General features: G+C 35.4%; 1 protein-coding gene across 7 annotated transcripts in view; it reads left to right on the top strand.

Annotated features, from left to right (window-relative positions):
- The window catches only part of LOC101961130 (WASP family member 3), a 119,614-nt gene that overhangs the window by 83,004 nt on the left and 13,621 nt on the right, over nt 1-22,989 (top strand). For all 7 annotated transcript variants that reach the window (XM_013366053.4, XM_040281277.2, XM_021721265.3 and 4 more), the window contains 3 exons: nt 14,761-14,895; nt 17,361-17,514; nt 21,399-21,516. In XM_013366053.4, coding sequence (XP_013221507.1) covers nt 14,761-14,895; nt 17,361-17,514; nt 21,399-21,516 — 407 coding nt within the window. The remainder of the gene's footprint in view (nt 1-14,760; nt 14,896-17,360; nt 17,515-21,398; nt 21,517-22,989) is intronic.

The raw sequence follows: 22,989 nt of genomic DNA, 5'->3' as shown, positions 1-22,989 counted from the left end.
ACATTAAATCTGTACAGTGCTTTTGGTAGTATGGTCAATTTGATAATATTAATTTGTACTATCCAAGTGCAAGGTAGATCTTTCCATCTTTTAAGGTCTTTTTTGATTTCTTTTTTTAGGGTTCTATAGTTTTCATTGTATAGATCTTTCAATTCTTTCATTAAGTTAATTCCTAATATTTTATTTTTTTAAGGCTATTATAAATGGGACAGTTTTCCTTGTTTCCCTTCTGAGAATTTGTCACTGGTATACAGAAATGCTTTTGACTTATGGTGTTGATTTTATATCCTGCTACTTTGCTGAATTCATTGAGTTCATTTACTAGTTCTAGAAGTTTTCTGGTGGAATTTTTTGGGGGGGTCTTCTAGGTATAGAATCATATCATCAACAAATAGTGCTAATTTCAGTTCTTCTTTTTATATGTATATCACTTTAATCTCTTTCATATGTCTGATTTCTCTGGCCAGTATTTCAAGACCTATATTAAATAGAAGTGGTGAAAGAGGGAATCCCTGTCTTGTTCCAGTTTTTAGAGGGATGCCTTCAGTTTTTCTCCATTTAGAATTATTTTGGCCTGGGGCTTAGCATAAGTAGCCTTTACAATATTGAGATATGCTCTTGTTATCCCTAATTTTTCTAGTGTTTTGAACACGAAGGGGTGCTGTATTTTGTCAAATGCTTTTTCTGTCTCTATTGAGATGATCCTATAATTCTCATCTTTAAGTCTCTTGATGTGATGAATTACGTTTATTGATTTCCACATGTTGAACCACACTTGCATCCCTGGGATGAATCCCACTTGATCGTGGTGCACTATCTTTGATATGTTTTTGTATTCAAATTTTATTGAGAATTTTTGCATCTATGTTCATTAGAGATATTGGTATGAAGTTTTCTTTTTTTTTTTTTTTTTGGATGTATCTTTGCCTGGTTTTGGAATCAGGGTAATATTGGCCTCATAGAATGAGTTTGGAAGTGCTGCCTCTTTTTCTATTTCCTGAAATAAATTGAAAAGCATTAGTATTAGTTCTTCTTTAAAGATCTTGTAGAACTTGGCCGTGTATCCACTGGGTCCTGGGCTTTTCTTGGTTGGTTCACTTCTGGGATGGCATCTTTTATTTTCTTGCTTGAAATTGATCTGTTTAAATTATGTATATCATCCTGATTCAATTTGAGCAAATCATATATATCTAGAAATTTGTCAATGCCTTCAATATTTTCTATTTTATTGTACAAGTTTTTGAAATAATTTCTAATTATCTGCTGTATTTCTGTAGTGTCTGTTGTGATATTTCTTTTTTCATTACATATGTTAGTAATTTGAGTTTTTTCTCTTCTTCTCTTCATAAGAATGGCTAAGGGCCTGTCAGTTTTATTTATTTTTCAAAGAACTAACTTTTTGTTTTGTCCATTTTTTCAGTGTTTTTTTTGTTTGTTTGTTTCAATTTCATTGATTTCAGCTCTGTTTTTAATTATTTCCTATATTCTAATGCTTGTGGTGTTGATTTGTTTTTCTTTTTGTAGGGCTTTGAGATGTAATGTTAAGTCATTTATTCGTTGACTTTTTTCTTCTTTTAAGCTATGAATTCCATGCAATGAACTTTCCTTTTAGAACTGCCTTCGTAGTGTCCCAGAGACTTCGATATGTTGTATATGTGTTCTCATTCACCTCTAAAATTTTTTTAATCTCCTCCTTGATGTCTTCTGCATTCCATAGCATATTATTTAGTCTCTAGGTATTGGGGTAGCTTTTATTTCTTATTTTATCATTGATTTCTAATTTCATTCCATTATGATCTGATAGAATGCAGGGTAGTATCTCTACTTTTTTATATTTGCTAAGAGTTGCTTTGTGGTATAATATATTGTCTATTTTAGAGAAGAACCCATGTGCTGCTGAAAAGAAAGTGTATCTGCTTGTTGTAGGATGAAATATTCTCTCTCTCTCTCTCTCTCTCTCTCTATATATATATATATATATGTCAAGTAAGTCTCTGTTATTGATTGTATTATTGAGTTTATACTTTCTTTGTTCAGCTTTTGTTTGGAATATCTATCCAATCATGAAAGAGGTGTTTTAAAGTCACCCAAAATTATTGTGTGGGTCTGTTTGACTCTTAAACTTGAGAAGAGTTTGTTTGTTTGAACTTATGCTCCATTGTTTGGGATATATATATATATATATATATATATATATATATATATATTGTTAAGTCTTGTTGCTGTATGGTTCCCTTGAACAGTATGTAGTGTCCTTCTTTATCCCTTTTGATTAACTTTAGCTTGAAACCTACTTTATTTGATAAGAGGATGGAAACCCCTGCTTGCTTCCACAGTCCATGTGAGTGGTATTGTTTTTTTCCAACCCTTCTCCTTCGGTCTGTGGATGTCTTTTCCTATGAGATGAGCCTCTTAAAGGCAGCATATTGTTGGGTCTTTTTTTTTTTTTTTTTTTGATCCAATCTGCTAGTCTGTCTTTTGATTGGTGAGTTTAGGCCATTAATATTCAGGGTTAATATTGAGGCATGATTTGTATTCACAGCCATTTTGGTCTGTTTTTTTGTATTTAACATGACTTGTTTCTCCTCTGATTAGGTTTTCATATAGTGTAATACCTCCCTCTGCTGATTTTCATCCTTGTTTTTTATTTCTCTTCTTGGAATATTTTGTTGTGGATGTTCTGTAATGCAGGCTTTCTAGTTGTAAATTCTTTTAACTTTTGTTTATCATGGAAGGTTTTTATTTCATCATCAAATCTAAAGCTTAGTTTTGCTGGATATAAGATTCTTGGTTGGCACCCATTTTCTTTCAGAGCTTGGTATATGTTGTTCCATGATCTCCCGGCTTTGAAGATCTGGGTTGAAAAACTGCTGAGATACGAATTGGTCTCCCCCTATATGTTATCTGACTCCTCTCTCTTGCAGCTTTTAAGATTCTATCCTTACTCTGTATGCTAGGCATTTTCATTATAAGGTGCCTTGGTGTAGATCTGTTGTAACTTTGTACATTTGATGTCCTATAAGCCTCTTGTATTTGGTTTTCCAATTCATTCTTCATGCTTGGGCAATTTTCTGATATTATCTCATTGAAGAGATTGTGCATTCCTTTGGTTTGAAACTCTATGCCTTCCTCTGTCCCAAGAACTCTTAGATTTGGTCTTTTGATGCTGTCCCATAATTCTTGGATGTTCTGTCATCACTGTGTGATCAACTTTATTTTCCAGATTGTATATTTTGTCTTCATTATCTGATGTTCTTTCTTCCAAGTGATCTAGTCTGTTGGTTATGCTTTCTATTGAAATGTTTATTTGGTTTAGTGTAGCCTTCATTTCAAGGATGTCTGTTTTTTTTTTCCAGAGTCTCTATCTCTTTCCTGAAGTAATATTTTGCTACCTATATTTGTTTTCTTATCTCCTGTTGGAGTGATCATTTTTTTTCTTGTATTTTCTCATTTAGGTCATTCTTTAGTTTACAGATTATTTTAATTATGAACCTTCTGAACTCCTTCTCTGACATTTCATCAACTTTGCTGTCCATGGGTTCTGTTATTGTAGTATCCTGGTTTGGGGCACTTTCCTCCCTTGTTTTTTTTATATTCTCTATGTGTCTTCCTTTCTTACAGTGTGGATCCTGGACCTAGGTCCCTCGCAGGCTGGTGTGGGCAGATCTGGACTGGGTCTGCCCTCTTGCTGTAGTCTGCTGGTCAGAAGGTGTGGTCCTGTGCCAGAGGCTGGGCTTCGGCAGGTGTCTGCAGGTTATGAGATGGACCGGGGCTTACTCTGAGCCTGGGTCCCACACAGGCCGGTGTAGGCAGATGAGTGCCTTCTTAGAGGGGATACGAATTGATCTCCCCCTATATGTGATCTGATTCCTCTCTCTCTCGAAGCTTTTAAGATTTTATCCTTGCTGTGTATGCTAGGTATGCTCATTATAATGTGCCTTGGTTTAGATTTGTTGAAACTTTGTACATTTGGTGTCCTGTAAGCCTCTTGTATTTGGTTTTCCAATACATTCTTCATGCTTGGGAAATTTTCTGAGATGCAAATTGGTCTCCCCCTATATATGATCTGATTCCTCTGTCTCGCAGCCTTTTTTGTGGTTCTATGTGTTTTACTGTTGGGAGCCTTACCATGTTCTCATGATAAAAGCTGAAAGAAAATACCCCAAGTCTTCAGTAGTGAAAGGGGAAAGCAACCATTTTGAAATAAGCCCAGAACATTTTTTCTTCTTAGCATGCCAGCCCTCAGTAGAAGCTATTTTTATACAGCCTAACAGATCAAGGTTTTGATAGAGCCTAATAGTTTTGGGGGAGAGAAATAACCAATTCCAGCCCCCTGTAATCTTCTTGTCTCACCTGAGAGGGAAGAGAAGTGAGACCCAGGGGCCCAGGCTCTCTAGAAGACTGAGACCTAACTATAGACTGTAGAACACTTCTCTTTCTCAACAACTTACCAATATATCACTGGTCTGTGTACTCCCGTTTTGTTTTGTTTTGTTTTGTTTACCAGTGTGTCATGTCTGGCTTTTATCAAAAAATTACAAAGCATGTTAAATGGCAAAAAACACAGTTTGAAGAGACAGAGCCAAACATCAGAATCAGGGAAGTTCGAATTTTCAGACTTGGAATTTTAAATAACTATGATCATTATGCTGTGGGCTGTAAAGAAAATGTAGACAACTTGCTAAGGGTTAAGGAGAGGTAAAGTAATCAATAGAAATGGAAATTCTAAATTAAAAAATTTATTGAAGAGCATGTGAGCAGACAACTTGTATGGGGAAATGTGAATTTCAACAGAAAAAAATGAAATTATTTTTTAAAATGCTAGACTGGAGAATACTGTATCAGAAAGAAAGAATTCAATTGATGGGTATGGGAACAGACGGCACAGTGATCAGTGAAATTGAAGAGAATTCAATAGAAATTGTTCAGACTGATCACCAACAGAAAGTGAATTTACAAAAATCAGCTTAGAGCCTCCAAAATACTGGTCTAGTACATATGTAATTGGAGCCATGGAAGACAAGAGAGAAAGAATAAAGCAGAAAAAATAATGGATGATAATTCTTGACTCCTGATGATATCTGTCAACCAACAAATATAAGAAGCTTGGCAAATTCCAGAACTTATAAATTATAGAAAAACACATCATAGTAACATAGAACAAAGTTAAAGAAAAACATTGGAAGGAGCAAGAGGAAGGATGTATTTTATATATAGGGAGGTGTTACAGTTTGGATGTGAGGTGTCCCCCCCCCAAAGCTTACCTGTTGGATACTGTATGATGATGAATTAATCCCCTGATAGGAATTAACTGAGTGGTAACTGAAGGGGCAGGGTGTGGGTAGAGGAGGTGGGAACTGGGGGCATGGCTTCGGGGTAGATATTTGTAACTGGCAAGAGGAGACCTCTCTCTGGTTTCTGATCATCATGAAAGCTGCTTCCCCCTACTACACTCTTCCACCATGGTTCTACCTCACTAGGAGCCCTGAGGAATAGAGCCTGCTATCTGAGAATTGAGTCCTCTGAAATTGTGAGCCCCCAAATAAACTTGTCCTCTTCTAAAGTTGTTCTGGTTGGGTCTTTTAGTCACAGCAGCAAAAAAGCTGAGTAAGGTAGGAGGAACAGTATTAAGGATGACATCTGATTTTTCCTTAGAAACAGTTGAGACCAGAAAACAATGGATAAAAGTCTTGAAAGGGAAAAAATATTCTATAATCTCTAATCAATGAAATATTCTTTGAAAATACAAAAAAAATGATGACATATTTTACACAGAATCTGAAAGAATTAGTCTCCCAGTAGAACTTCACTACAAAAAATATATTTTAAAAGTTCTTTAGACCAAAGGGAAATGATACTAGATAGAAATGCAAGAAGGAATAAAGATTACCAAAAAAGTAAAAATGGACCTGGGTATGGTGGTACACACCTACAGTCCCAGTGGCTCAGTAGGCTAAGGCAGGAGGATCACGAGTTCAAAGCCAGCCTCAGCAACTTAGCAAGACTGTAAGCAACTCAGTAAGACCCTCTCTAAATAAAATATATAAAAAGGCTGGGGATGTGGCTTAGTGGTAAAGAGCCCCTGGGTTCAATCCCTAGTATCATAAAAAATAAGTAAATATGGAAAGAAATAAAAATATTATTAAAATTTATGTCTATTGTACATATAAGAGACTATTGTTTAAAAGTTATTGTGGAGTTTATAATCTGTATGACAAGAAACTAAGTGACAATAAGAACTCTGAAGGTACAAGGGAGTGAATGGAATTATACTCTAATATTTTATATTGTTTGTTAATACTGTATTATTTGAAAGTTGATTGTGATGAGTTAAGGATGCATATTGTAATTTCCAGTAACTATTAAGCATAACATATAAAAAAGATAAAATGGAATCCTAAAATAATTATTTTATTACCCCAGAAGAAGGCAGGAAAGGAGGAACAAGGAACAGAAGGGACAAATAGAAAACAAATGCCCAGGTGATAGAATTAAATCCAGCAATAGGCAATACATTCTTTAAATAGAAACATTTTGACACTCCTCTTAAAAGGCAGAGATTATCAGTCTAAATAAAACAGCAAGACTAAAATATATGTATTTTAAGAATAAAGATAGAGACTTAAAGAAAACAATGAGAAAAATATGCCATGTAAATATAAAGCATAAGAAAACTGGTTTGGTGGTGATAAGATAGACTGTAAAAGAGATGAAAGACATTTTGTCATGATAAAAATTAGGAACACTGAACACCAGTCTTAAGTGTATATGCGTATAATAAGAGGACTCCAAGGATACATAGAATAAAAATAAACAGAACTAAGGGAAAAACTAGACAAGCCCAAAATCCTAGTTGGAAATTTTAGTGGGAAACCCTCACTAATTGAAAGCACATGTAGACCATAAAGAAATAAATATTTCTGCATGAATGAATGATGTAGAAGGTTTGAACACTACCAACCAATCTAATTTAGTTGATCTGTATATACTGAACTCCCAAACTGTGGAATGCACATTCTTTTAATTTCCCATGGAACTTCACCAATATGGAACATATGCTAGGCTGCAAAAGAATAAGTTTAAAAAGATTAGTATATAGAATGTGATGATAATGGAATAATAATAATAGTGTTAGATAATTCTCAATTATTAGAAAGTCAAGCAGTATCTTTTTACTCACTGGATCAACGAAGAATTCAAAACAGAAATTAGATATTATTTCTAGTGGTAATTAAACACAAAATATCAGTGTATTGTGAGATTTAGCTAAATGTTTAGAGAGAAATTTGTAGCTTTAAATGCTTATATTTGAAAATAAAGATCTAAAATCATATGCACTTTGTTCATGTGAACTCTTAGTGTTGCTCAACAATACTGATATAATTTCTTAGTTTTGGTATTCTTTCAGAGCGCTTATTTCATATCTTCTCCTTAATCCTGTACTACCCCACTCTGATGGCCACTCTGATTATTTTATTGGTAAAATAAAAGCAATCAGGAAATCTTGACATCTGTGTTCTGACATATCAACCCACTATGAGGGCTGTGTACTGGTGTATCCTCTCACCGTCCTTTAAAATGATAACTTGTTCCTACTCCTATCCAAACCATCTCTTCCACTTGAGCACTGAATCCCACCCCCTTGTGCTCACTCTAGGACTGCATTTACCTTCCTTCCTTCTTCTCTGCATCTTCCCCCAACCCCCACTTATATATATCCTTCCTATAAAATATAACATGTAGGGAAATCTCTCGGCTTAAACCGCAGATTGTCCTCTCCCTGTTGTCCTATTTCTTGCTTCCTTTCACAGCAGTAGTCCTTCAAAGAACTATTTTTTTCTTCAATATCTCTGCTTTCATTATTGTCTTTGTCCCAGTTAAAGTTTTATCCCTCCCACTCTTTTGAAACTGTGCTTGTCAACATTATCAGTGCCTTCAAGTTGCTGACTCTAGCGATCAATTGCAGTCCTATGACTTAATCTGTTAGTAGCATTGGACTATTGATAACTTCCTGCCTTTGAAGAGACTTGTTTCATCTGGCTTCTGGACTACCTCACTTTGGTGTTTATTGTGCCTTACAGCTATTTGTTATTACTTTCCTTTGTTGGTCTTCCCAACCCCTGTAAGTTGGTGTGCTCCAGAGGTCAGTCATGGAAATTCCTCTCTGCCTGTTCCCATTCAACTAGGCGAGCTCTTCGAGTGTCATGGCTTGAAATACCATCTTTATGCTATGACTTCCAAATGTATGTGTTCATTTCTGATCTCTCCCCTAGACTTCAAACTCACATATACAGCTACCCATTTGATAGCATCTTGGATTTCTAATGGGCATCTCAGATTCAACTTGTCTAAAACTAAATTTATCATTATTTTCCTTTCCTCTTCCCCAATCCCTCTGTCTTAGAAAATGAGCACTCTACCAGTTGCTTTTGGAATTGTCTCTTCTGTCTCTTAGAACAGGTATCCAATCCAATAGCAAATGAGATCAGTTATATTCAAAATATTTGTCAATCTGTACACTTGCTGCCTGTCTCACTGCTACTATTCTAGTCTAAGTCACCATCACCTCTCACCTGCTAGTCAGGATCCTCCCAGATGGTCTCTTTACTCCCACTGTAGTCACCCACCCCTCAAAGGGGAGGGCATTTATTTTTCTTCTCCATCACTCACTGGCTTCCAGCCACATTGGCCTCCGTGATATTGCTCACACATACCAAGCATGTTTCTGTCTTCTGCCTAGAAGATTCTTCCCCTGTATACTCCTATAGAATATCTTCTACCACTCTCTAGTCTCCTACTGTTTTCTTCAGGGTGTTTTGTTATCAGCTGTCACATTATCTGTTTAATTGTCTGTTTCCCCCAACTGTAATATGTGCTTCATGAGACTTTGACTGTGTTCACTGCTGTGTTTCTTCAGTCCACTGAGATAATGCCTCTCATATAGTGTGTGCTTGATGAATGTTTGCTGAATAACTGATGTTTAATAACCAGTGTTCATTACCTTCTTATAAAATGCTTAGAAAGAATATTGTTGAAATCCATGCAACATTTTTATGTGGGGGTAATTGGAACATAGATTTCTCAAGCTGGAAACAAGTTCATATGGTATGAATAAGTCCAGAATTGTAACCTTTGCCAGTAATGAATGAGTAAGTTACATTTCCCTCAATATGGTTGCTAATTCAATCCAGAATTTTTTTAGTTTAACTATTAATGGACTTGCCATTGAAAGAGTGAGTTAGGATTCTGCTTTTAAAATCTGTCGCTGTTTGCAAAACTGAAGACTATAATTGCAACACTTTATTCTTGTTCATCAAAAAATGCAACTCCTTCCATTTCCTTCCTCTTAGTCACTTGTCAGCTTTCAGCAGCTCGCAAAATATTAATTATACAAGTGTTTAATTTCTGCGTTTCTCTATAAATCAAGAGCTTCCAAGTGGAACTATAGTATCAATTGCTTGCTTTTCAAATAGAGCTATGCATTGATAGGAGAGGGCACATGTTACTTATCCTTTTCTGCTTATATAGCATCTAGCAGAGAGTACAGAGAGTTTTTCTCAATAATAGTCACAATGCTTTGCAAATGCTGCTATAACTTTTGCAAGAGGCTGTGACATACACTCCCATCTTTTTGGAGATCTATGTTCTCCCTCTAAATTAGTCTTCTGTGTAGTTAAAGGGGAAAGGATAGAAGATTGTGAGATTGCACTGAAATATATATGTATATATTTATATAAAATATGTAATGAATTATGAATTGTCAAGTAGGAAAACAAAAATTAGTTTCACCTGACTATGTCACATATTCAGAAATAAAGAACTAACCACTGGATACGAAAGCATTTAGAACATGTGCTCATCTGCAAGGCACCCAGCATTTACCAAGAGAGTGTTATAAAACAGCAGTTCTGAAAGATGTGACTAGGTGTTTCTAAGCCAGGTCACTTTGAAAGCATGGTATGCTAGAATCTTCTTGGAGATTCCCAGCACATACACATATTAGCCTGTTAAAGATTTTGAGATGCCCTAAGGGATAGGAACATGTTTAATCTGTTTAGCTCAGCATTTTCCAAACTTCAAACAGAGAACATTAGCTGGCAGTGTACTTGTTAACAGGAAGACACTGGTTTAGATCACTGTTTTTGCTCAATGACAATGAGTTTTTGCTCAGTGACAGAGTTTTTGCTCGCCGAAAGCAATATAGAGGTGAAAAGCTTAACTAATGCTTTAAGAGCTTAGGGAAATAGACTAGAGTTATGAGAGTCATGGGATTGAGGTAGGATTAGAGTATTGTGGGAGCCCAGAGAGGACATCTATTCTTACAGACCCTAGTCTGCATCCTGAAGGGTCAGTTTTAAATTAACTGGGTGATGACTAAGTCAGTGCATTTTTATTCATATATTCCAAAATATTTTCTGAAAACCTATAATCAAGGTGTGCTGAAGCCACAGGGGATTGATAGAGCAGTGCACAAAACTGAGGAGAATTCTTGTCTTCGTGGATCATATGTTTTAATGGGGAAGACAGATGATAAATTGTGAGAACACATAAAAGTACCATACTTGATTGCATGGTAATAAGCACTAAAGAGAAAACTCCAGCAGTGAGGAGATGAGGGAGGGTGTGTGATGATGTATGTGATGAGGTGATACAGTTAGCTAGGGTTGCTAAAAAGTCTCACTTAGAAGGTGACATTTGAGCATACAGCTGGATGAAGTGAGAGAGCTAAACAGAAATGACCTGGGCAGAAGGAATAGGAAATGCAAAAGAGTGGGGAGAAGGAGTACACTGCCATGTCTGAGAAGAAGTGAGGAAGCCAGTGTATGGGCATGGAATGTGTGCGCAAAGGGGTATGGGAGATGAGGCCAGGAGAGTAAGTAGAGCCAGATCATGGAGAACTGTATGTCATTTCCTGGTCTTTGGCTTCTAGTCTAAGTGAGATGGCAAGGAACATAAGGGACTTAAGAATGCAGAAAAGAACCAGGATCTAACTTAAGGTTGATATGATGACTCTGCTGCTCTATAGGAAGTGATCTGAAGGGGGCATGTGTCTGGGTGAATAATGGGAAGTGAATTCCTTGGCAGTAAGTGATATCCAGGGGAAAGGTGAGTGTGACTTGGATCAGGGCGGGATTCAGCGAGGTGGTGCAGGATGTTCAGGTTCTGGGTCTATTCTGCAAAAGTATGCTTGGGGAGGGTTTGCTGGAGAGTCAACAGATGGGAGAGAACAAGATGAGTCAAGGATGACCCCTAAGGCTGTGGCATGAGTAACAAGAAGGATGCAGTTGTCACTTTTCAAGCATAGAAGATGATGAAAGGAGCAGGCTTGGGAAGGAAAATGAGGAATTCTGTTCTGGAACATGAGTTTGGATTGTTCATTAGACACCCAGATGATGTTGTTCAATAGAAGTGTAATATATGAGTGGGCCTTTCAGGCGGAGGGTACCCTGAAATAAAAGTGAGGAGTTATAAGCACTGAGAGAGTATTTGAAGCCATTAGACTGGATTAGATGCCCAAGAGAATATTGACAGGAAAGGGAGGAGATTGAAATATTTGACATGAAGATCTATTTTTGTCAGTAGTTTTTTTCCATATTTTTTGGTAGTTGTAGATGGACATAATGCCTTTATTTTATTTGTTTATTTTTATGTGGTGCTGAGGATCGAACCTAGTGCCTCATGCATGCTAGTCAAGTGCTCTGCCACTGAGCTATAGCCCCAGCCCCTGTCAGTAGTTTTTAAGAGCAAAGTTCTTGGAAATATTGAAACACTAGCTTTAAGCACAAATAACTTTTTTTTTATTTTGCCAAATAGCAAAAAAAATAAATAAACTTCTATTAAATAAAAGTAAACCCCCAAGACCCTGAGCCATTGGTTTATATGAAGAAGTTTCTAGTCTGGGCAGGGGAGGAAGCTGAGGAGGAGCCAACAGATAGGATTTAGATGTGAGGCAGGCAAGTGAGCAGACTTGGCAAAGGGGGACATGGCAACCATGGACCAGATAAGGCCCAGAGTTGGCCCTTGACTCAAAAAGGAAGTGGTCTTCTGAGGCAGGAGAACTGTTTCATAGAGTGGTAGGGCAAAAATGCCAGGAAGAATGGGGAAAGGGACTTGGATAGAATATAAGCCACTCAGTATCATCTGGTAAGTCCTATGATAAAATTTCTGCTTGATATTTGTTTTATCAATACAACATTGTTCTTGCAGTCCCTAAACCCATTTGCTTCCTCCCACCATATCTGTGCCTTTTGTGCAAGCCCCCTTGTCAACTACCTTCACTCTCTTTCTTAAACTAATCACTAGCATTACAATGCATACAGTGGCAGCCCAAAATCTAAGCACTTTACCTGCTTTTTCTTTTCTTACAAATCTGCTGTGATTTTAGTCATCTTAAAAATAACTGGAATCTCTCTCACCACCTTATACCCTACTATCAAACGAAATAAACAAGAGCTCATTGGTGAAGTGCTTGCCTAGCACGTGAGAGGCATTGTCTTTGATCCTCAGTACCACATTAAAAAAAAAAGAAATAAAAAACATAATGTTTGGGTTGTTATTTGGAATCTTTACTGCAGAAGAAATAGAGAAAGAGGCTGTTAACAGTTCAGAGTAAAGAGGGGAAGAGAGGTTTGTTTCAGTGTAGAATCCTTAATTTTTATGATTTTCTTCTGAAACTTTTAAATTTTTCATCTAAAAAATTTATTTAGTTGTCAGTGGACCTTTATTTTATTTATTTATATGCGGTGCTGAGAATTCAAACCCAGGGCCTCACACATGCTAGGCAAGTGCTGTAACACTGAGCCACAACCCCAGCCCAAATTTTCATTTTTAATAGTGATAAAATATACATAACTCAAAATTTACCATCTTAATCATTTTTAGGTGTACACTTCAATACTGTGGGAATGTTCAAATTGTGCAGTAGATCTTGAGAATTTTTTTATCTTGTGGAAGAACTGAATTCTGTTCCCATTAAACAACTCTCATTCCCTTCTTTCCCCAACCCCTAGCAAGTACCATTCTACTTTCTGTTTGTAAGAATTTAACTTCTCTAAGTACTTCATCTCAGTAAAATCACATTATTTATCTTTTTGTGACCATTTCCCTTGTTATCAACGTTCATCCATGTTGTATCATGTGTCAGAATTTCTACCTTTTGAATGCTGAATATTTCATTTGTTTATACTTTCACCTGTTGATGGTCATATGGGTTGCTTCCACCTCTTGGTTGTTGTGACTAACACTTCAATGAACCTAAGTGTACAAGTATTTCTCAAGTCCCTGTTTTCACTTGTTTTGGACATGTACCCAGAACTGAAATTGCTGGATCATACTGATATTCTATGTTTAATGTTTTGAGGATCTGCCATATTCTTTTGTATTTTATGGCCAAGTAGATTCAGTGAAGTAAATGATAAAAGCATAGATCTAAAAGTTAGTAGACCATGATTTTGTTTCATCTGCTTTTGCCACTTGCTAGTCAGGAGATTTAGGAAGATTACTTTTCTGATCCTCAGTTTGATTACCTGGAAAATGAAAAACAGTAATTCCCTGATAGCCTCTGGGCCTCACTCATTTACTTGTTGAAGGGGTATGTGTGTCGGAAGCCTTGCTGTAGGACTGGGCCTGCAACAATGAGCAGACAGACAAGGTTCTTGCTCTTTGGAAGTTTACAGTCTGATGGATTTTAGCAATGAGAACAGAAACTGGCTATGAGAGTGCTCAGTAAACTGTAAATCACCAAGAAAATATTAGTGTTATGCTTGCTCCATTGAAGTTTTCTTCTGGAATGTTTGGGTTGTTATTTCAGCAATAAATTGATGGAAAAAGAAAATAAAAAGAAATAATAGGTATCTCTGTCATAGAAATTAAGTCCTTACATGAAATAGGCAGATATTAAACATTTGTTGAATGTGTAAAGGAAGGTATTGGGATTTGGAAATTCAGTGTAAGTAGATCTAAGTTTTATATCTCTTTGTTAAATCTTTGGAAATATTAAATCCATTTTAAGAAAAGTTGGGAGTTATATCTAGCACTCAAAGGAACATAGAGTTGACCATACAGAAAAAAATTAACTCAAAATTCAAAATACTGATTTTTAGAGAGTGTAAAATCACACATCACTGTCTCTAGATTTCCAAATATAAATTAGAAGAACTTAATGCCATTGTAAAGAGCCAACCAGGGCTGGGGTTATAGCTTAGTAGTGCAACACTGCCTAGCATGTGAGAGGCACTGAGTTTGGTCCCAGCAAGCACCACATAAAAAATAAAATAAAGGCATTGTGTCCATCTAAAACTAAAAATATTTTTTTAAAAAAACAACAGGACCAAATATCTAATGTTTCTCATTGTGAATGAGGTAAATTTAAGGTCAAATATGATTTATTGAATTATTTTGAGGGGTAAAAGGGAAGTTCAGTTTCTGAAATTGTATTTATACTTAAAACATACAAAATGAGAATTTTTTTCTTCCTTAAAGAAGTCACATTTAGCAGGACACAACTTGAGTGATCACTCAGGCAGTGATGAAGATTCTGTATTATCTATTTTAGAATTCTGCCACTTTTCATCAACTTTTCAATTATATAAATATCTAATAAATTCCAAAAGTTCTAAGGCCGTGGACTGTGATACTTCATTTTTACACTCATTTGCACAGGACCCTGGGTGTTGACACTAATTAGCACTGATGTGGCTGTGCGGGGGCAGCTCAACAGCTCCTTAACAGATGGCTTTCTCCATTTCTTCTCCTCTACAGGCAAACATGCTGAAGACATATTTGGTGAGTTGTTTAATGAGGCTAACAACTTCTACATCAGAGCAAATTCTCTTCAAGACAGAATTGATCGCCTTGCTGTCAAAGTTACCCAGCTGGATTCCACAGTCGAAGAGGGTAGGTAATTGCATGAAAGCAGTGAGCTAGAAGTGATGTTGACAAGATGGTAGTAATTAATTGCAGTGTAATTACTGCTTTTTCCTTGAGGTAATATGTTGACATTTCATCTTATCGTTTCCTAGAAGAATAATGAGGAAAACCCTACAACATTGGGTTAATTAGTGATGAAAAGATTCATATCTTGTTTATCTCATACACCATGCATTTGCTAATATATATATGAATACTACAATTATATATAAACATAGTATTTGTTCTAAAGGCTTCTTCAAATATATTCAGTAGTAGAAGTTCTAATATAGGTTAATGGTAGTTATTTTGAAAATACATTCTTGCCTAAAACAGAATCATCCAAAGAGATAGTCCAACCAAGAGGGAGGGTCATAGGTGTATCATGCCAAAGAGCAAAACCTTTAGCCTAATTGTTATGGTTGATGCTTATGAATAATCTTGGTGATTCTGCCAATTTAAAAAATGTTATTAATCTCAGAAATAGCAGTTACCAAAGGCCTTTAAGCTCAGGTTTTAAAATAACATTAACCAAACACTATGTAAGTTAACTGAAAATCATTTTGATTATATTTTATTTTGATTATATTTCCTAAAATTGTGGCAGTTGCAATAAAATTTAGACCATCAGTAATTCCATTTTAAAAATTTCATTTTCAGTATTTTTTGAATGAAAGACTGAGATTAGACTGGAATAAAATTGCTAAAAAATTGCAAGATACACCATTCATATTTGCTTTGAGAAAAACATTCAAGTTATGAATTAATTTTAGAATTTCTAAATTATTTTAGAATTTCTCTCATTGTTTTAAAATGATCCCAGCATTTGATTTTTGTATTATACCTATTTATAGTAGTATCAATAAAAATAAGCTGTAAATTAAAAAAACATAGTTTATTTGTGAAATTTATCCCTCATTATTTTAAAAAGTATATTTGTTCGTGCTCAAAGGTAAAATTAAATTAGTATCAATATTAATTATGAATGTTCTGACTTTTCCAACAATAGGAAGCTAAAAACATGCTCTTTTAAATCAGATTTTTTAATTTTATTTTCTAGTTAAAAATAAAAATTTAGGGCTGGGGTTATGGCTCAGTGGTGAGTGCTTACCTAGAATGTGTGAGGCACTGGATTTGATTCTCAGCACCTCATATAAATAAGTAAATAAAATAAAGGTCTATCAACAACTAAAAAAAATATTTATAAAAATAAAAATTTAAATGGCAAGTTTGTCAGTTGAAATAAGGAATTCATAACATCTTAAATCTATTATTCAGTTTTAAAATTGATAGCACAGGTGATTGTTGTTTTTTTTTTAATTTAGCTTTAGACGGACACAATACCTTTATTTCATTTATTAATCTTTATGTGGTGCTGAGGATTGAACCCAGTGCCTAACACATGCCAGGCAGTATTCTACCACTGAGCTCCAGCCCAGCACAAGTGATTTTTAATATTCAACTTTATTAGGTTTTTATGTTGGCTTTTTGAATTGAAATGATTATGATAAACTTTATGCTGGAAAAAGTTAATCTCTAGATGAAATTTTATGACATTTTATAGTATGTGTCATGTCTTTACAATCCCTTTTCAATTAGGATTTTACCTTATTATTTTCTTTGATATGGATATGAGAGTGGAAGAGATATTTGACTGAAATATAGGAAATATAGCTCATCTTTTTTTTTTCTCGGGGGTGAAGGCTGGAAGATGTTGTAAGTGTCACATAACAACCTGAATTAGTTTCAGTGGCCAAGCTGGTGGGTTAATAGGACCAGTGTACTCTCCACAAAAAGTTTATATCAAAGTCAGATGAGTGAACAAATAAAATGTAAATGCTGTACAGACACAAGAAAGAAATATATCTAGCACTGATATTTTGGCTCCTTTGTATAGTTTTGTTTCATAAGTCAAGCTACTCAGTTTCTAGGACTTTATGTTAAGAAACTTTTGTTGTCTTTCCTTAATGTCAGTGTTGTAAAAGCTTAATGTGTTATTTACACTTGTGCGATTTTTGCACAAGTATAAGGTATTATACTTAAATTACTATTAACTGAGGTTTTCCCCTAGGATGCCGAAATCTGTGTATTTACATGACTTTTATACTCATAACTATATTCCCATGTGGTTTCTGAGAAGGACTGTTTAAAGAATCTGAAGCTCTACTACTTAGGTCCAGTGAAAAATTTGATCTCTACAGAGGAAGAAAAGCCATAATTTGACCATATTTTAGAGAAAACTGTTACCTCTAAGCGAGGAGGGATGGTCATTTTCTTTAAGCATGGTTTTAAATGAACAATTTAAAAAACCATCATTTGGTTATTACAGGAGATGTTTACTATAGTGGGTCAATTGATACTTATTCCTAAATGGTTAAAAATTCTATATAATTGTATATATTGTATATATATATCCGTATATAATTTAATTTGAAGGACTTTTCTCTAAACAGTGTCACTACAGGACATCAACATGAAAAAAGCTTTCAAAAGTTCTACAGTTCAAGATCAGCAGGTGGTTTCAAAGAACAGCATTCCTAATCCTGTTGCTGACATTTACAACCAGAGTGATAAACCTCCACCTCTGAACATCCTGACACCTTACAGGTATGGCTTCCCACATCCTCAAAGTGTTTTTAGTCATTGTGGATGGAGAGTTAGACAGTGTTGGAAACACACTATGTACTGGATGTATCCTGGATAGCTCATTTGGGTTAAAAGAATTCTTTCAAACTTTGAAAACAATAATGCTGTTGAAATCAGTCCCTGGCGCTGGATTACTAAAGTTCTGGTGTTTCAGGATACATATCACTTACCAGGAGAAGTTTGAACTCTGATTTTAACTCTTAGACTTGGATCTTTTAAGTGGAAGTGGGCATTTTATATAATGGCTTTATGTGAGATTGTCTTGGGTTTACTTATGTTCAAAGCCAGTTCAAAAGGAACAGCACAGTTTATTTATAATGCAGCAAAATATCTGTCTCAGCACTTTAGCACTGCAGAGATATTTATTATTAATTCAGGAAAAATGTATGCTACAGTGTTAGGGGTTTTTAAAGGTGAAAATAGAGTCACAAAATTAACTTTCTATTATTGTTAGAATGGTAAAATACATTATAAGGACCAAATTTCTAAGAAAAAGGACAGAAAAATTTTAAAGGCTTCTTCCTCTATCCATCTTTGTTCCCTGTGTTAGTCAGCTTTTTGTTGTAGTGACCACAATACTTGATAAGAACAAGTTGGAGGAGAAAAGATTTATTTCAGCTCATGGTTTCAGAGGTTTGAGCCCATGATCAGCCTTCCATTTCGTTGGACCTGAAGTGAGGCAGAGGATTGTGGTGGATGAGCATGGCCGAGGAATGCTGCTCAGTTCATGGATACCAGGAAGCAAAGAGAGAAAGGAAGGGACTGGGGGGAAGATAAAACCTTTTAGGGCACACCCACAATGACCTGCTTCCTCCAACTAGGTACCACCTCCAAAAAGTTCATTTAACCATCAGTGGATTAGTGCACCTATGTGGTCAGACTCCTCATGATCCAGTCACTTCTCAAAAACCCCACCTCTGAATACTGCTATATTGGAAACACAAGACACTGGGGGACATTCTGGGTTCAAACTACAACACTCTCCTCTTTAGAGGCCACTTATTTCACCTCTGCCCAGCACAGATTGTGGAAATCAGTGGCCCTAGAGTCAGTGCTGCCAGCTGATGCTCCCACAAGGGCCTTGGAGAATACTGTGTGTTCTTTGTATGTGTCACTGCCTTGACATTCCTGCCTGCAGGGCCCTCCTCAGGGAGAGCTTAGTTTCCCGAGTTTCATTTTCCATCCTTTCTGGGATCAACAAGGCTTGGAGATACCTTTTATCACAGCTCTATCAGGATAGGGCAGTTGAAACTAAGTCCCTTTTTTCCTGCATGGACAGAAAAGATTCTCTCAAAACAAATGTAAGAGCTCCCTATAAACTGATGGGAGATGAGCAGGATTTCCCCCCTAAGAAGTTTGTATAAAAATGGAACAACTGTGCTTGCTGGAGGTTATAGGGCACAAATTTTAAAAATATATCATATATATGAATAAAAGCATGGTAATCCTGGTGTATTGGTCAACTTTTGCATTCCTGTGACCAAAAGACTGGACAGGAAAAACTTAAGTGGAGGAAACTTTTACTTTGGCTCATGATTTCTGAGGTTTAATCCATGGTCAGCCAACTGCATAGCTCTGGGCCCAAGATGAAGCAGAACATCATGGCATAATGGCATGGTGGAGGGACATGCAAACCAGGAAAGAGAGAGAACTGTACTCACCAAGGACAAAATATAAACCCCAAAGGTACACTCCCAGTGACCTACGTCTTCCAGTCACCTACTTGCCTACAGTTACTGTCTAGTTAATTCATGCCAATGGATTAATCCATGATTAGGTTATGTCTCCCATAACCCTAAACATTCTTGCATTGTTTCACACACGAGCTTTTGGGGGACACCTGATATCTAAACCATCACACCTAGTATTTTTGTCACTACTTTCATTTTTTAAAATTATTTTTTGTAGTTAAGATGGGCAGAATGCCTTTATTTGTTTATTTTTATGTGGTGCTAAGTATCAAACCCAGGCCTCACACATGCTAGGCAAGTCCTCTTCCACTGAACTATAACCCCAGCCCCTTGTGACTGCTTTCATTTGATAAATGTTTTTCCAGGACAATTTCAGTTTTATTTAGCACTGGTAGCCGCACTATAAACACTGTAGTGTGAAGGCTTGCTTATTAGAATTCTCCTACCTGATATTATTAAGGAAGCTCACTAAAAATTCTGTCTTAAAGGAAATAATCCAGAATATCCAGTGAACCACATGTATTTGACTAATCAATATCATGATTAAATATTTGTAGTGATTTAAATTTTAATTGCATAAAATGATTTTATATATGTACATAATATATGTAATGTGTACATATTCAGTCTTTTGGAAAATAAAGCATGTCTTTGGTTTTTTAATAATGTGTTTTAAGATTAGCAGTGGCAGCCCAAATGTACTTTTCATTCATAAAACAATAATTGAGATACATAAAACATAAAATTATGCATTTGAATTAAATGTGTCACTGTGACATGATGAAAAGTGGTTAGATGATGATAAACATTAGACATATCTGCTTTTAGTCTTAAGTCAGGATTGGCATTTGTTTACTTCATTGAGCTTCTATCTTCATTAGAGTATTAACTGCATTTTTAAAAGCAAGAATGTGCATTTTAGACATCTTTAACTTTTCAGCAAGGTCCGTAGTTTTCCTATAATTCTATATTCAAGGCCTTAGTGTCTTAGGGAACCAAATTTGCTTTTTCACAATTATGTTACTAATAAAATTTCTATCATGCAAGCTGCTTACAAATTGGGAAACTAGAAGAAAGGAAGGATGTTAAATAATCCAAGGTTAAAGTATATATAGAAAGAGTTGCACTGGTTTGTTAGTGATCTTCAGACACAGTGACTAGAATAGCCATGGTAGGAATATGGGCCTTAGCATTTTATAGTGAGAAGCCTGCAAGAGATGACGTAGCAGGAACTTTAAGAATAGACCTTTTCCATTTTTTCTTCCTGTGTTAGCTTTCTTTTCTTGGGCATAAGCTCTTTCCTTTCTATACTCATTTAACTGATTTTGCATCTTAGTACCTTAAATGACTTACTGAAATATTAGTATGAAGTATGAATGTATTGCTTCCTCTTGGGAAGCCTACAGGCCACATGCTTTTTAAAAATGTTAGTGTTATAGAGAGTTTACTTTGCATCATGATTTTTTTGAACATTCCTATTGATTTATATTATACTTTGGATTCATATTGGCTACATTGTTCTTGGTTGCATGATAAGTGAGTAATTTTTTATGAGGCCTTTGAAATATTCCTAAGACCACAGTATTTGAAGAAGTACTTGACACTAAAATGACCACGAGTGAATGAACTTGCTTTGAAAATATCTAGTTTATTGCTTTTTTTCCTAGTTACAGTTATATCCCATGAAAATTTTCTTTGCTGATTGAATTTCAGATATTGGGCAACCTGGTTGAGAAGAAGAGACAGCACTTTATAGTTTTTATTCTAATAATATTGAAGCTCAGAGTAGAAATAAATGTATCTGTATAAGAGTCCATTCATCCCTGTGTATACCTCCCTGTTGGAATAAACAAAATATTTCCTGAAATATAAACACTCAGTATTCATGAGCTTCATTGTGATTTTTACAGAGCAATTTTCTATTCTTAATTCTGAGTGTGTAAGAATACTTTTGTTATTCTGTAACAAGTTGCTGTTTGTACATTTTTCCACATTTTTTCAAAAGGAAATTTAGAGAATTAATAAAGTATAGGATAGTTAAGATGTCCTCTGCAAATGTTACAATGCCATGAGTTAAAATTAAATTCACATTAACATGCATATGAAAGTATCTAATATTCTTTTTCCCCTTACTTATAATACATTGATTCATAGAGATGATAAGAAGGATGGGCTGAAGTTCTATACTGATCCTTCCTATTTCTTTGACCTATGGAAAGAAAAAATGCTACAGGATACAGAAGACAAAAGAAAAGAGAAACGGCGTCAAAAGGTAAGTAATCCCACTGTGGGAAAGCTGCATATCACTGTGAATTTGGGATTCTTGTTTAGAAGTAAGTAAATCACTAAGTGCTTTATTTAAATGGTTGAGTTGTTTAATTTAGTACTCAAGGTTTTTATAGGGGGTAAAGAAGATCCTGACAATTCAATTTAACACATTCATACTATTTTTCAATAACTACTGATTTATTCTCCAGCACTGGCTTTGCTTTAATAATAGTAGTGACTAAAATTTCAGTTTTCTTGGTAACCATGTTTTATAGCTTCTCTCCTTCTGATCCCTCAATTTTTCATAAAGCAGTCAGCCTTCCATATCAGATACAAGGATGTACTTCTGTCTATTTAACTTTTTTTTGGTGTCATAAATGTGACACCTTAGTGAAATGTGCATAGTGGACTGGGAAGCATGTGTAATCTGGGTTCAGGGATGGTATTTACTGAAAATGAGCTTCTGTTTGTGGGTAGCAATAGGCAAGAGAATTGCAACTCAGAATATTGAGAAACACCTGCCTTACAGGCAGTCATGCAAGCATAATTCTGCTTGCTCAAGTTAAGGAACTTCTACTTTGAAAATTACCCCTTTGCGGTCCAGAACTCAGACTAATCCACCTAGAAGAATACTTCTTTGAGGACAAGATTTTGCTAATATTTTTATATGTAACCTGTGTTTAAAAGTGATGTATAATAAGAATTGTAAAGCATTTCACTGTCATTTATTTTCTAAAAAAATCAATTAAAAAAAGTGACCACCCAGTTTTGTTGACAAATATTACAGTGCATTATTTAGGAGAAACATTTAGCATTCTATGGATTGGCCTTTAGGTTTTGGCGCATTTAGGTGTATTTGTTCAGTTGGAGAAAGAAGAATTTGAGGTTTTAAAACAGAATTTTAAAAAAGAGAAGATATGGAGCTGAGGATGTAGTTCAGTGGTAGAGTGCTTGCCTAGCATGTGGAGGTCTTGGGTACCAGCCCTAGTACTACAAAAGAACAGAGGGAGAGAGCAGGGGGAAAAGGAGGAAAGGAAAGAAACTGGACTCTGGAAAAAGATTCAAAAGCTGTGAATTATTTGAATACTCAATTACAATAAATTTTGCTCATGGCTTAGAAAGATTTAATTGGGAATTTTGAAAGAACTGCTGAAGTTCTTCAAAGTAGTCAACCAAAGAATAAATGGAAAAGAAACAAGTATGTGTTTATCTCAATTCCTATACTTTTTGATAGTAACTGGGCAAAACCCTAGGACTTTTGAGAGTACCTTCTTTTAAAACTGTCTGTCCTTTTAAAAGGCAGTATACATTCTCAATGATTCTTTGGGGAAGAATATTTAATTTTGTGACCTTTTTATTTTGAAGGGAAAATCATCTTTTATGTATGATTATTGTGTCTTCAAAATCATTTGTCATTTCATTAGTTATTTTTTCTCATTTTATATTCCTCAAACACATACAATTCTGATCAAAATTC

This window comes from Ictidomys tridecemlineatus, chromosome 6 (assembly GCF_052094955.1).
Source record: "Ictidomys tridecemlineatus isolate mIctTri1 chromosome 6, mIctTri1.hap1, whole genome shotgun sequence".
Lineage (NCBI taxonomy): Eukaryota > Metazoa > Chordata > Mammalia > Rodentia > Sciuridae > Ictidomys > Ictidomys tridecemlineatus.
This window is presented reverse-complemented; position numbering and strand designations above follow the sequence as displayed.